At 42.4% G+C, this 14,005-nt stretch overlaps 1 protein-coding gene across 8 annotated transcripts in view; it reads left to right on the top strand.

Annotated features, from left to right (window-relative positions):
- taok2b (TAO kinase 2b) overlaps positions 1 to 14,005 on the top strand; it is a 59,511-nt gene that overhangs the window by 31,520 nt on the left and 13,986 nt on the right. For 4 of the 8 annotated variants that reach the window (XM_021565534.3, XM_090202504.1, XM_090202506.1 and 1 more), the window contains 2 exons: positions 6,393 to 6,596; positions 7,150 to 7,389. In XM_021565534.3, coding sequence (XP_021421209.1) covers positions 6,393 to 6,596; positions 7,150 to 7,389 — 444 coding nt within the window. Of the gene's footprint in view, positions 1 to 6,392; positions 6,597 to 7,149; positions 12,499 to 14,005 lie in introns of those variants that run through there. The other 4 variants (XM_021565531.3, XM_021565532.3, XM_021565533.3 and 1 more) reach the window with 1 other exon arrangement.

The raw sequence follows: 14,005 nt of genomic DNA, 5'->3' as shown, positions 1-14,005 counted from the left end.
AAGCGGGCAAAAACGTTATTTAGTCTGCCTGGGAGCAAGGCATCCTGGTCCGTGACTGGGCTGGTTTTCTTTTTGTAATCCGTGATTGACTGTAGACCCTGCCACATACCTCTTGTGTCTGAGCCGTTGAATTGCGATTCTACTTTGTCTCTATATTGACGCTTAGCTTGTTTGATTGCCTTGCGGAGGGAATAGCTACACTGTTTGTATTCGGTCATGTTTCCGGTCACCTTGCCCTGATTAAAAGCAGTGGTTCGCGCTTTCAGTTTCACGCGAATGCTGCCATCAATCCACGGTTTCTGGTTTGGGAATGTTTTAATCGTTGCTATGGGAACGACATAGCAATGTTACCTAATATATACTGTCCTTGATTCTCACAAGGATTATTCAACCCCAAAATCTACTAAAAAGCAAGGTTGGTCCAAGCTCTCTGATTCATAATGCATAATATTTTTCTTACCTCACAAAGGCAGTCCCAACACCTTGGCTAGCTTTCAGGCCAACGTTACTTCCAGACACAAACGAGAATATGTCTTCACTTTCCGTTCTACTCACCTAGCTGAGCTGGTTAAGCTTTTTTTTTTTTTTTTTTTCAAGTTATTCAAAATGTTGGTGACTAACTGCTGCTGACTGACACAAGCCATATTCAACGGGCGTTGCGCATTCGTAAATAAATCTGTTATTCTGCGCTCTGGTACATTCAGACAACTCCTCTGAAGTCCGAACAATTGCCTGAGTGAATTTACCAAGTACCCCATTTTAACAATGTCCATTGAGAACGCACAATGACTATACCATTTAGCTAAGCTAAGAATGACATGAATAGTCAATTCAACAAAAGTTGGGTAGTTGAATAGCATATAGTTAGTAAATGATATGCCATGTGGTTCATAAGGATAGCGCCAGCAACAAATTTGTCATACTTATAACAGAATGTATATCTTAATACCAATTAGCATACTACATTCTCAAATTACTTCACAAATAGTACAGTTGGTGCAGTGCGATTACGCTGATAAAACGCTAACATCAATACGCTTGTGTACGTATGGGTTGTTTAAGTTGCATTTCATTATATTTCCAGTGTTACTTTATCAAATCTATAGTAAAATATTATATACACACACCGTTATTTCTCATTCATTTTTTTTCTTATCTTCAAAGAATCAGTAGGAAATCTTAGGTAATTAACAACTCCGTGTGCGTTTCCTGACTCTCCATCGCTACCACTCCAAGCGGAAACCAGAAGCGTTCATTTCCCGGACGCTGCCCGGCCGGTCATTGGAATAATTCTCAACTGTTCTCTAGACTTCCAGAAATCATAGATTTGCCGCTATCGTCTAAAAAAATAACATCAAGCACTTAATAAATCACCCCGTGATATTCTATGATGAGCAGTGTTGAACGGACCCCAAGATAACGCTACATATCTCAACTTACTTTCTAAAGTAACAACAGCTTATTATACACATTCCTATATCTTATTATCCAAACTTCAGATTGACACTACTTTCCACACTCTCACATCACATTCATAAACACAGTACACAGGGGAAATGAGTCGGATGAGGAAAACCCCGGTTTAGTGCTGTTTTTTTTTTAGATAACAAAACCCAGTCTATGAACAGGGAAACCCATACCATTATCAAAATATTGCCTAATTAGTGGTCCCACAACAGGGTGTTGTATCCACACTGGGATATCGCCTACTGGGATTACTGTGGTATAGATTCTCTTACATCTATCCAATTGTGCAAAACTACCAACAGTGTACCCATGTCTCCTATGTAACACGGTCCCAGAAAATCCACTTTTACCTCGTATTTTAAGTATCAGGAATAACAAAACATGCACAAATACATTTAACAATAGTAACCGGGGCATACCTGTTTACCTCATTTATCAAACATTTTGCATTACACGTTAAAATTTGAACTTCACCAAGCCAGATGCCCTCGCAACCCCTCACCTGCACTCTAGTCCCTCATTCAATGAGCTTCACCAAGCCGAGTTCTCTCGCAAGATTACCTGCGCGCTAGTCCTTCACTCCACATTAACCTCACCAGTTCTACTGTGATCAACTCAGACCCACACCACTGGCTAATCAACAATTATGCCCATGGATACCTCAGTCCTGCTTTTTATTTTATAACCTGCAGGAATATTTTCTATAGCGCTTTTGACTTTCTCTCTTAGGCCATAATTAGTCCTAGCAAGGTCTAGTTATACATTCGGTACACACAAATTTGGATGTTATTCCGTTCCCCAAGGTTCTAGTTCTACATCCGGTACACACAGATTTGGATGCTCACGTTCTTTTGATCACATTGGTTTGGATGCTAATCTTAATTGGTCTTAAAGGATTGGACTTTTTTTCTCTTTAATTCCCCCCCCCCCCCCTAAAATGACATACCGGCAGTTAGATTTGGGTATCTCAGGACCTGAAGCAGTGATATGCATATTATTGATAGCATTTGAAAGCAAACACTGAAGTTTGTGGAAATGTGAAACACATTAGATCTGGTAAAAGGTAATAAATCCCCCAATAAATCCCCTTTTTTTTCTTTAACCTGATACCAAGATTGCTCAGTCATAGCTGGTTCAACCCCCCCTGGGCACCATAGGCCACTTTGGGTTCATCCTGTGGTCATCTGCCTCTGGTGTTGTCTCCCAGATGCCAGAATAATTAGGAATACTGAGCCTGGAGGAACAGAACAAAGGCCTATCTCGGTGACACCCACCACATCTGATCTACGGAATGCCAGCTATTGTTTTTTTATTTTTTATCACCAAGCCATGACTTGCCAGTCCAAGCTTAAGGGGTATGAATACTTTCGGAAGGCACTGTACATATACACTACCGTTCAAAAGTTTTAGGGTCACTTAGAAATGTCCTTGTTTTTGAAACAAAAGCACATCTTTTTTTTGTCCATCGAATTGTAACATCAAATTGATCCGGAATACAGCCTAGACAGTATTAATATTGGAAATGACTACTGTAGCTGGGAGTGGCTGATTTTTAATGGAATATCTACATAGGCGTACAGAGGCCCATTATCAGCAACCATCACTCCTGTGTTCCAATGGCAAGTTGTTAGCTAATCCAAGTTTGTCATATTAAAAGGCTAATTGATCATAAAGAGAACCCTTTTGCAATTATGTGAGCACAGCTGAAAACTGTTGTGCTGGTTTTAAAGAAGCAATAAAACTGGCCTTTAGACTAGTTGCGTATCTTGAGCATCGACATTTGTGGGTTCAATTAGACTCAAAATGGCCAGAAGCAAAGAACTTTCTTCTGAAACTTGTCAGTCTATTCTTGTTCTGAGAAATGATGGCTATTCCATGTGAGAAATTGCCAAGAAACTGAAGATCTCGTACAACGCTGTGTACTACTCCCTTCAAAGAATAGCGCAAACTTGCTCTAAACCAGAATACAAAGAGTGGGAGGCCCCGGTGCACAACTATGCAAGAGGACAAGTACATTAGTGTCTAGTTTGAGAAACAGGTGCCTCACAAGTCCTCAACTGGCAGCTTCATTAAATAGTACCCGCAAAACACCAGTCTCAACGTCAACAGTGAAGAGGCGTCTCCGGGATGCTGGCCTTCTAGGCAGAGATCCTCTCTCCAGTGTCTGTTCTTTTGCCCATCTTAATCTTTTCTTTTTATTGGCCAGTCTGAGATATGGCTTTTTCTTTGCCGCTGCCTAGAAGACCAGCATCCTATAATTTGCCCCCCACAACCGCAAATGTTCCATGTCACCAGTCTGACCTTTTAGCCCTGAAATACCATCCTGGAATGGTTGTGAACTAGAAATGAATCCTTAAGAGGTCAAATGAAAAAGAGAGATTGAGGAGCAGCATGAAAAAACATATCTGAATTAAAAATAAATTAAAATCCTCTAGAGAAGCAGAGCACAGTCTTTGCCCCACCACCCCCAATATACACAAAAATGAAATAAAAGTGATGGTATAATACCATTTTAAAGAAAAAGACAACTTCTAATCCTATTCTCGTCATTATGAACGAGACAAGCAGCAGAAATTCTCTTACTCAGCCACCGGTGATTACCCTAAACATGTGATGTGAGGTCAAACTGACCTAGGAAAGAAGTTATATATATATATACCCTTGAAATAAAAAAAAAATAATATGGCATTAGGTAAGTGCACAATTTGAGTTTTGGTCACACTTTAAACAAAGAGTATAACCTTAAGCTTCAGTTTTTCCAGTTGTCAGAGACCTCGTACGACTTCTTTTCTACATCGCTCAACCGAAGCCAGTATTTCGATGTGAATTTGATTTAATTGTCCAGCTCTACCATCTACTCACCAACCCTACTGAAGACATACTATAACTGAGGTATTCAACTGGGGGTCCACAAAAAAAAGTGTGTGTGTATATCTGTATGTATACACACACACACACGCGCACTGTAGATTTTTTTTTGTTTGTTTCAATGGCTTTATGAATATTGCTAGCAACAGAAACACATTTTTTATTACATACCTACAGTAGAAAATAATTGTTCTAATGTAGTCCACTTTAGTCCTCAACTCCTAAGTATTGAGCAAATTACACTCATTGGACACTCCCTGGAGTGTCTGACATAGACTTTGAAAGAGCACCCGCGAATAGGCTACCAGTGTGTCAAGTACCGATGGCTGCTGGTAAGCTTTCTTCACTTGGACATTTTTGCCAACACATGGCTAACCTTTGTTTAACCAGCTAAACAGCTGCTCTTAGCAAAATTGTGTTTATAGTTACTAGCTTTCTAGCTAATAGGCTATGTTAGAGTTTATACTTCCTCTTCCAATTATGTGGGAAGGTCAAAATAAACTACTTACCAAATATAATTATTCTAAAATGTTCATTACTTCTCCTTGCTATTCACCTGATAAGACGAGACTTGCTATATACATTTTTTTTAAACGTATACTGGTGGTCCCTGAGTCGCCGGTTTGCCTGGGAGCCGGTCCCTGAGCATGAATAAGTTTAAGTACCCTGCTATAACAACTCACCAACCATAGTTTAAATACACTGAACAAAAATATAAACTCTTGTAAAGTGTTGGTCCCATGTTACATACCCACAAAAAGCCAATTTCTCTCATTTTGGACAAAAATGTGTTTACATACCTGTTAGTGAGCATATCTCCTTTGCCAAGTTGATCCATCCACCTGACTGGTCAAGCATATCAAGAAGCTGATTAAACCGCATGATCATTACACAGGTGCACCTTGTGCTGGGGACAATAAAAGGCCACTCTAAAATGTACAGTTTTGTCACACAACACAATCCACCGATGTCTCATGTTTTGAGGGAGCGTGCAATCGGCATGCTGACTGCACGATAGTCCACCAGAGCTGTTGCCAGAGAATTGAATGTTCATTTCTCTACCATAAGCTGCCTCCAATGTCATTTTAGAGAATTTGGCAGTACTTCCAACTGGCCTCACAACCGCAGACCACATGTAACCACGTCAGCCCAGGACTACCTCATCCGTCTTCTTAACCTGTGGGATAGTCTTTGGTGGGGGTGTAATAATATTTGTCTGTTTTGTGGGGGAAAAACTCACTGATTGGCTGGGCCTGGCTGCCAAGTGGCTGCCAAAGCTGCACTGCTAAGTGGGTGGGCCTATGCCCTCCAAGGCCCACCCAAAGCTGCACTGCTGCCCAGTCATGTGAAATCCGTAGATTAGGGCTAATGAATGTATTTAAATTGACTGATTTCCTTTATATGGGGCGGCAGCGTAGCCTAGTGGTTAGAGCGTTGGAATAGTAACCGGAAGGTTGCAAGTTCAAACCCCCGAGCTGACAAGGTACAAATCTGTCGTTCTGTCCCTGAACAGGCATTGGCCGTCATTGAAAATAAGAATTTGTTCTTAACTGACTTGCCTAGTTAAATAAAGGTCAAATAAATAAAAAAATATTAACTATAACTCAGTAAAATCTTTGAAATAGTTGCGCTTATAGTTTTTCGTTCTGTATACTTACAAACCCTGCTTTAATTACTCACCAACCTTAGTCAGCTGCTTACCAACCATACCCATACTGTAACAACTCACCAACCACACTGCAACCAAACCCTCAATTACTCACGAACCGTACCGCAACCCCTAGTCATAATTATTCACTAACCACATCGCAATCGGGATGTAACTACTACCAACCACACTTCAACCACTCATAGCTGAGAAGTACAGCTACTCACTCAAATCATCTGGATGTTAACAATGGCCGGTAAAAGATACAGCCATATACCAACCACGCAGCAACCACTATTAACCCCTGCCGATCCGCATGCCACCACTATACCTTAATCACGAGCTAATATATTGACCTATCAAGTGGCGGGTGTCACGCTCTGACCCTTTCTCGTGCTGTATTTCACAGGAACTGAACGAGAACCAGTTGACCCCCAAGCGTGAGAAGCAGGAGTGGCTGGTGCATCAGAAGGAGTGTCTCCAGCAGCTGCAGGCGGAAGATGAGGCGGGGCTCCTGCGCCGCCAGAGGCAGTACTACGAGCTGCAGTGTCGCCAGTACAAGAGGAAGATGCTGCTGGCGCGCCACAATCTGGAGCAGGACCTACTCCGAGAGGTATAGTACATCAACAGTACCCATAACGAAGACATTTTTCACTTGACCAAGCAATAGTGTTTCAGTTCCATTAGGCTCTGGTCTCGGACCACAACTCTTCTCATGATATAATGCAGGGGTTAAAGTTCTGTCACTGCGACTGATTTTAAAACATTTTATATAATTTTTTTTTCAATGTTAAAGGTCTGAAATTGGTCTAACGCGCTGTTTAATACATGTACAAATGTATCCTCCTTCCCTAAAAGCAGGACTGTCATAACTTTTTTATTTTTGTATTTTTTTACATGAAACCGAGGTTAATTTGGGCCCCAGACAATCGATATGAGATCGACTTAAGTTTCAGCCATGGGATTTTTCCCCCTTTTAACCCCGATATAAAGCTACCTCTGTGATGTTATATAGTACAGCACTAATGCCTAATACCCCAACATGCAAAAAGGACCTCATATTTGGGTTGTTATCTGGTCGGATTCCAGATTCTCTCCATTTATCCAAACGTCTTTCCCTACCCTCATCTGTTGCGCTCTCCTTTGTTTCTTCCTTCTCCATCTAGGACCTGAACAAGAAGCAGACGCTGAAGGACCTGGAGTGCGCAATGCTTCTGCGCCACCACGAGTCCACCCAGGAGATGGAGTTCCGGCAGCTGGGCTCGGTGCAGCGCACGCGGGCTGACCTGATCCGCACACAGCACCAGACGGAGCTCACCAATCAGATGGAGTACAACAAGCGACGCGAGCAGGAGCTGAGGCAGAAGCACGCCGTGGAGGTCCGCCAGCAGCCCAAGAGCCTCAAAGTGAGTGAGAGCGAGACCCCCGGTACCCAAACCCAGAACCAGCCACCTCCAGAGGAGGAGAACAAGGGGGAGGAGTACCAGGAGACAGGGGGGCTAAGGGGAGCCCAGGCTGGGGCTGAGGGAGTGGAAGAGGTGGTGCTGGTAGAGGAAGGGGAGAAGGAAGAGGTGGAAGAATGTGAAACCAAAGAGGAAATGGAGGGTAACAAAGGAAAGGTTAGGAAAGGTTTTGAAGGAGGGAAAGAAAAGGTGGTGAGAGATGAAAGTGGAGATGGAGAGAATGAGAAGGGAGAAGAGAAGGACGTGGGAAATGGGAATGAGGTTTGCTCCATTGTAGAAACAAAGGTTGAAGTAGAGGAGGAGAAGAGCGAGAAAAGCGAAGATAACGAAGGTCAAGAACTTGAGTGGAAAACAGGGGAGGGAGGAGGAGAGCAAAGGCAGGTGGAGGGAGTGCAGTGGGGGGAGGAAGATGGGGATGAGGAAGACGAAGCGAGATATGTTCTCGACGATGACGACGATGAGGAGGAGGAGGATAGGGGCGTGGCAGACGGCTGTCCGTCTGAGCTCATCTCCTCCCCATCCCTGGAACGGAGGCATGTCCGCAATCAGCGCAAGGGGGACGAACTCTCAGAGTTCTACTTCCCCGACACCCTTGAGGAACTCGAGCCTCCTCACCTCTCTGCCCCACCCCTTTCTCCGCCCCCTGTCCCTTCTTCCTTTCCCTCCCTCTTCTCTCATGCCATCTGCCTCCTCCTCTCCCTCTCGGCCGCCGCCCAGCCCTCCAACCTCACCTTCCTCATACTCTCAGTCTTCCTCCTCTCCCTTCGTCGCTCTCCCCCTCTCCCCTCGCTGGCCTCCCTCCTCCTCTCGGGTGAGCTCGCCCTCCTCGCCCTCTTCTTCTCCTACCTCTTCCTCCGCTCCTGCTGCTCCCTCTCTCTCTCCACCTACCTGTCCCTCACTTTGTGGGCATGCGGTCTTTTCAGCCTGGGCCTCTCGCTGAGCCTGGGTCTCTATTATGTCCCCATAGCCCTGATCTCTGCCTCCTTCCTCAGCTCGCCTTCCCTCTTCCTCTCCCTCTATCTTGTGGTGGTGCTGGTGGTGCGACCGGCGCGCGTCTTCCTACAAAACGCCCCCCGGAAACTCAGCCGTTTGTGGATGAGGTTCCTCTTTCGCCTTCCCCGCCCACTCTTCAACATCTGCCAGTCTCTCCTTGGGGGCCTGGCGGAGCGCAGCCTCTATGACATGTTCCCCAAGGCCGGGCGCAACTGGGGTGGGCGCCAGTCCAAAATCCCTGTTCCCCTAAAGAGCCTGCCCTTAGTGCGCCTGGCGGGCAGGGGCCACGTTGGCTCGCCCCTTGCCACGTGCCTCCTCTGGGTCAGGCGCTTTATCAGACGCCCCCTAGGGGTCCTTGCCGACCTGGCCAACTCGGTCGTGCTAAGGCTAGCTAGCAGGGTCCTTAAAGAGCTGCCTCCCGAGTGCCTGAGCAGACTTCGTACATTCGGTCTGCTGAGAGAGGAGAAACCTAGCAGGCTGCCCAGGCTACTGCCCAGGGAGGTCAGAGAGCAGAAACAGAGGGAGAGGAGGAAGAGAGAGAGGGAGCGGCAAAGAAGGGAGGAGAGAGAATGTATGTTCAGAGATGAGGGGAGGTGGGAATGCGGGTTGAGACGAACGTCATCTGGGCGGAGTGTGAGGGGTAAAGTGCGACCATGGAGATAGTAAGAGAGGGAGGGAGTTGGATAGGGTGTGTGTGTTCCATCTATCACCGTCTGACCATCGTGTGTTTGTTTCCTTTGTTTCAACCCTCCCAAAGATAGGTTGTGTGCATCATAGGTATACCTAACACTGTGTTGCATTGGCTGAATGTAATTGGCCATTTAATGTACTGTATTGCCAAAAGCATCCAGCAACTCCTGTCATGTCACTGTCTTATACCCCATTGAAGTTTCATTGTTTGTCACTCACTATTGTGCTTTTTGTAAAAGTTTAAGTGTTTTCTTTATTTTGTTCTTAATTCGTAAGACAATATGTTTATGGTTATTTCTAAGACCATGTTTGTGCAATCTATTGTGTTTTTATTGAAGTTCTTGCGATTTCAGAGATCTTTTTAGTGCACTGTTCACGCACATTGAATTTCTTGTCAGTGGATAATGGTTATCAATGGCCACTATTGATAGATATTATTGGTTGTGGATTGTCCACAAATCAAGCATTTCACCCATTATAATACTAAATTACTGTGAAAGTAGAAGTAGGCAAACATCCTGGTCATTTCATTTAACCGCCCCCAAAAAACACTACTAGGTCATTAATATAGTGCAATAAATAATTAACCACACAGAAACTTCCAGATCAAGATTGCTTCAATCCACAAAGTGAACTTTAATACATTAATGTTATGTACAAGCTAAACTGTACAATTATGTTAAACGCATAGTGTTTGATACGTGAAACTTGACATAAATGCGGTAAACTGTAAAATAATTTCCACGTTTTTGTTCTAAAAATCCAGTCATCCGAATATAGGATACAATATGGCATTTTATACTCAATTTCAAGTTAGCCAATATTTTGGGATATTGCATATTGTATTTGGCTGGGTAGGCATTGGCTGTCAATTTAGTGAGCTATATTAGATCTTTAATTAGTATTGCTCATTGAGAAGAGTCGGCACAGCCAGAAGAGGACTTGGCCACCCCTCATAGCCTGGTTCCTCTCTAGGTTTCTTCCTAGGTTCTGGCCTTTCTAGGGAGTTTTACCTAGCCACCGTGCTTCTACACCTGCATTGCTTGCTTGTTTGGGGTTTTAGGCTGGCTTTCTGCACAGCACTTTAACATCAGCTGATGTAAGAAGGGCTTTATAAATACATTTGATTGATAGTAAGACCCCAAATGTGAACATGTAGAGAGCAGTGGAAGCTGGTGAGATGGTTATTAGTGATTACATTTCATCTTCTAGATAAGTAGATTCATTATTGTGCTATTGGCAATCTTATATACCGAATGATTTGCCATGTAAACGTTGTTTTTATCATTCTCCTAAATGAAGATACAGCGCTTGTCTGTTCAGCTGTAATTGTTTGAATGACTGTTCTGTTATACAGCCACTGAGGTTAGGCTACCTCCATATATGCAAAAAAAAAAAAAAGTGTTATAGTTTTTGTTCATTTTAGTATGACCATATGTTTAATATCATTTTATTGTTTAATTTGGATATTGGTTCAAATAAGTCTTAATGGCTTTAAAACACAAGTCCAAAGATTGAGGGAACAATGCAATACTCAACAAAGAGATTAACCAATTTGAACGTTTTAACGTTTTAAAGCGTTTTAACTAGTCTAAAACGATGCGAAAGTATTTATCCCAAAAAGGGCTGGAAATTGACTGGCCCCTCCCTCCACTGAGTACTAGTGAGCTTGTCACGCAAATTATATTGAATGATGTTATGTATCCAATAAAATACTTTATATATATATATATTATATGTATATGTGGACACACCTTCAAATTAGTTCAGCCACACCTGTTGCTGACAGGTGTTTAAAATCGAACACAAAGCCATGCAAGCTCCATAGCCAAACATTGGCAGAAGAATGGCCTTACTGAGAGCTCAGTGACTTTCAACGTGGCACTGTCATAGGAAACTTTACAGTTGTCACTATGCATTGGGGCTGGTAGCGTTCTCCTGGCATCCGCCAAACCCAGATCTGTCTGTCGGACCGCCAGACGGTGAAGCGTGATTCATCACTCCAGAGAATGCGTTTCCACTGCTCCAGAGTCCAATGTCAGCGAGCATAACACCACTCCAGCCTATGCTTGGCATTGCACATGGTTATCTTAGGCTTGTGTGCGGCTGCTCAGCCATGGAAAGCCATTTCATGAATCTCCCGATGTACAGTTATTGTGCTGACGTTGCTTCCAGAGGCAGTTTGGAACTTGGTAGTGAATGTTGCAACTGAGGAAAGACGATTTCAGCACTTGGCGATCCCATTCTGTGAGCTTGTGTGGCCTACCACTTTGTGGCTGTGTTGTTGTTGCTCTTAGACGTTTCCACTTGTCTATGGAGATTGCATGGTTATGTGCTCGATTTTATTCACCTGTCAGCAACGGGTCAGGCTGAAATAGCCAATTCCAATCATTTGAAGGGGTGTCTACATCATTTGTGTATAGATAGATGGATAGAAATAAGTATTATACTTAACTACGTTGAATGATTGCTTGGTCACCCGTCCATTGAGTTGCAACTGGTTGTTTAAATGGGCAGTTGGCTATTGAAGAGCCAGGGTAGATGGAGGGCTAATTTAGAAGGATAAACATTTCAGTAAAACATTTTGGCGAATAAAATATTCTTAATAAAAATATATCTATCTACTTGGGAGGTCAGGGGAAATGTACTTTAAAGTGCAGGAATACTACTTTTAAATGCAGCTCACCCAGAAAATAGTCCCCTGCATTTTACAGGTGAGCCATTGATGTGGAAGGGTATTATTGAGTGATTCGGCAGGAGGAGCACTCCCTCTCTCCTGCACTGTATTCTAACACAAAGAGAACTAGGGCATTGCTTTCTGGATGGCTTGCATTGGAGGGAGAGTTGGTGAATCCCTAATCCCCTTTTTAAGGGTGATATATTACATTGTATTCTGGCTCTAAAAAGAGGCATATCTTTTCAGTTTTTCACCTTGTTATTTTGTGAATGTAATTTATGATTTCAAATTATTTCTGCGTCAGTATATTTGTCTTATTTTTCTATGTTTACTGTTCTATGTTTGAATTTTCAGAGTTTTATATGAATATTTAATATATGCAGTATTTCTAAGGTTAGTACTGCATTCTGTGCGTTGGGCCAGTAACCGAAAGGACGCTGGTTCAAATCCCTGAGCCGACTAGGTGAAAATCTCTGCCCTTGAGCAAGGCACTTAACCCTAATTTCTCCTGTAAATTGCTCTGGATAAGAACATCTGCTAGATGACAAAAATGTAAATGTGTTCAGCAGCCATTTTGTTTGCATTTCAGCCTTATTGTGAGTGCATGAGTGGTGTAAGTATATGCAGCATTTTGGCATATTTTCGTTTTTTTTTTTTCTCCAAACAGAAATAAATTATTTTTTTGTTAATCATTTTGTCTTGTTCATTTTTATGATTTACATCTTTGTTTTGCATTATTTCCTTGATATAATTTACCATAATTTCCATATCTTTATTCATTAATTCAGTTCATCAGTCTTTAACCAAACATGGAGAAAATGAGTGAAGTATTCTGGATTTACATTCAAACTCACTCATTTAATCTCATAACTAATGTTCTTGTCATCCTCTGTTCTCCCTGCCCATACATCCTACCTCCAACATGAATCAAATAAGTCAAATTTAGTTTTGACATGTAACACTTTGTAGAGCTGGGACGATAAACTGAAAATTAACGACACCAACCATACCGATCACTTATCGCAGGCATTTTGCAGATATCGTTCATTATGATAAGTAACCTATATTAGAGATGTGATTTAAAATGAAATACGTTTGCTGGTATGGGTGATTGTTAATGGGACAATTGATTGCTACAACCATCAAACTAGTAGTTGAAAGGATCTTTTTATTTATTTTTTACTGTGGTGCACAATGTTATAAACGTATGGTTTTATTTATCGTTATCACATCAATTCCGGCACTTTATTGCGATATGAACTTTTGTCCATATTACCCAGCTCTAACGCCATGGCTACGTCCCAATTATATCTCCTCTATTCCAAGTGTGCACTTGTTCATTTCCCTTCAAGGATTTGAAAGTAAATTACTAGTATAAGAAATATGGTGGAAATGCTCTACATACCATGCCCCCCTGCAACCCAATGTGTTTAGATTTATGAGTAGTAGTGAACGAGTGTACACTTCAGGAGAAAGGAGATATTATTGGGACGACCCAGTATATCTGAATTCCAAATCGACCGTAGCCTTTACAGCCTAGGCACTCTTAGATCTGAGGATTGGATAGATAGTAAGCAATATGGTAATAGCTTGATCTTGTCTTCTGATTGCATGGGTGGAGTTTTTGCCACATTGCTTCGTGTATTGCAGGTAAGTGTAACGTGAAATATTCATTGGAAGACCCGCTTTCATCCGAAGGCTGGCTCATGGTGTCTTGTAGGAATACATTACTTTCTTCCTCACAATAAGTGAACAGAACACATACTGAATTGGTAGTGAAAAGGATAACGAATTTGTTTTCACACACCACACCCTGCCTCACACCACATGTTTTTTTAGTTTTTTTTTTAAAGAGTGCACATCCTATTGTGGATAATAACCATTTATGACCGTACAACTTCTATTTGCAGATGTTTTTTACTGTTCCAATCATTCCCAGTCAGACATTACAAGAAGTATTTCACAATTCTGCCTCCACTAATGCATACATAGGGTTTAAATCAGAGGAGGAGTTCCACAACTTCGGGTTGGGACATGGTATATAGTAGGCAGCCATTCAATAGATGTACTTATTTTTGTTTAACTACCACAGAAAAGCAAGTGATTTTGAGGTCACTAATACCTCTGTAAAAAATCGAAATGTACACTCCACAGCCCTATATAGCCTATACACATTGGATCTTCACATATTCAAAAGAA

This window comes from Oncorhynchus mykiss, chromosome 16 (assembly GCF_057628025.1).
Source record: "Oncorhynchus mykiss isolate SJ-2025 chromosome 16, ASM5762802v1, whole genome shotgun sequence".
Lineage (NCBI taxonomy): Eukaryota > Metazoa > Chordata > Actinopteri > Salmoniformes > Salmonidae > Oncorhynchus > Oncorhynchus mykiss.
This window is presented reverse-complemented; position numbering and strand designations above follow the sequence as displayed.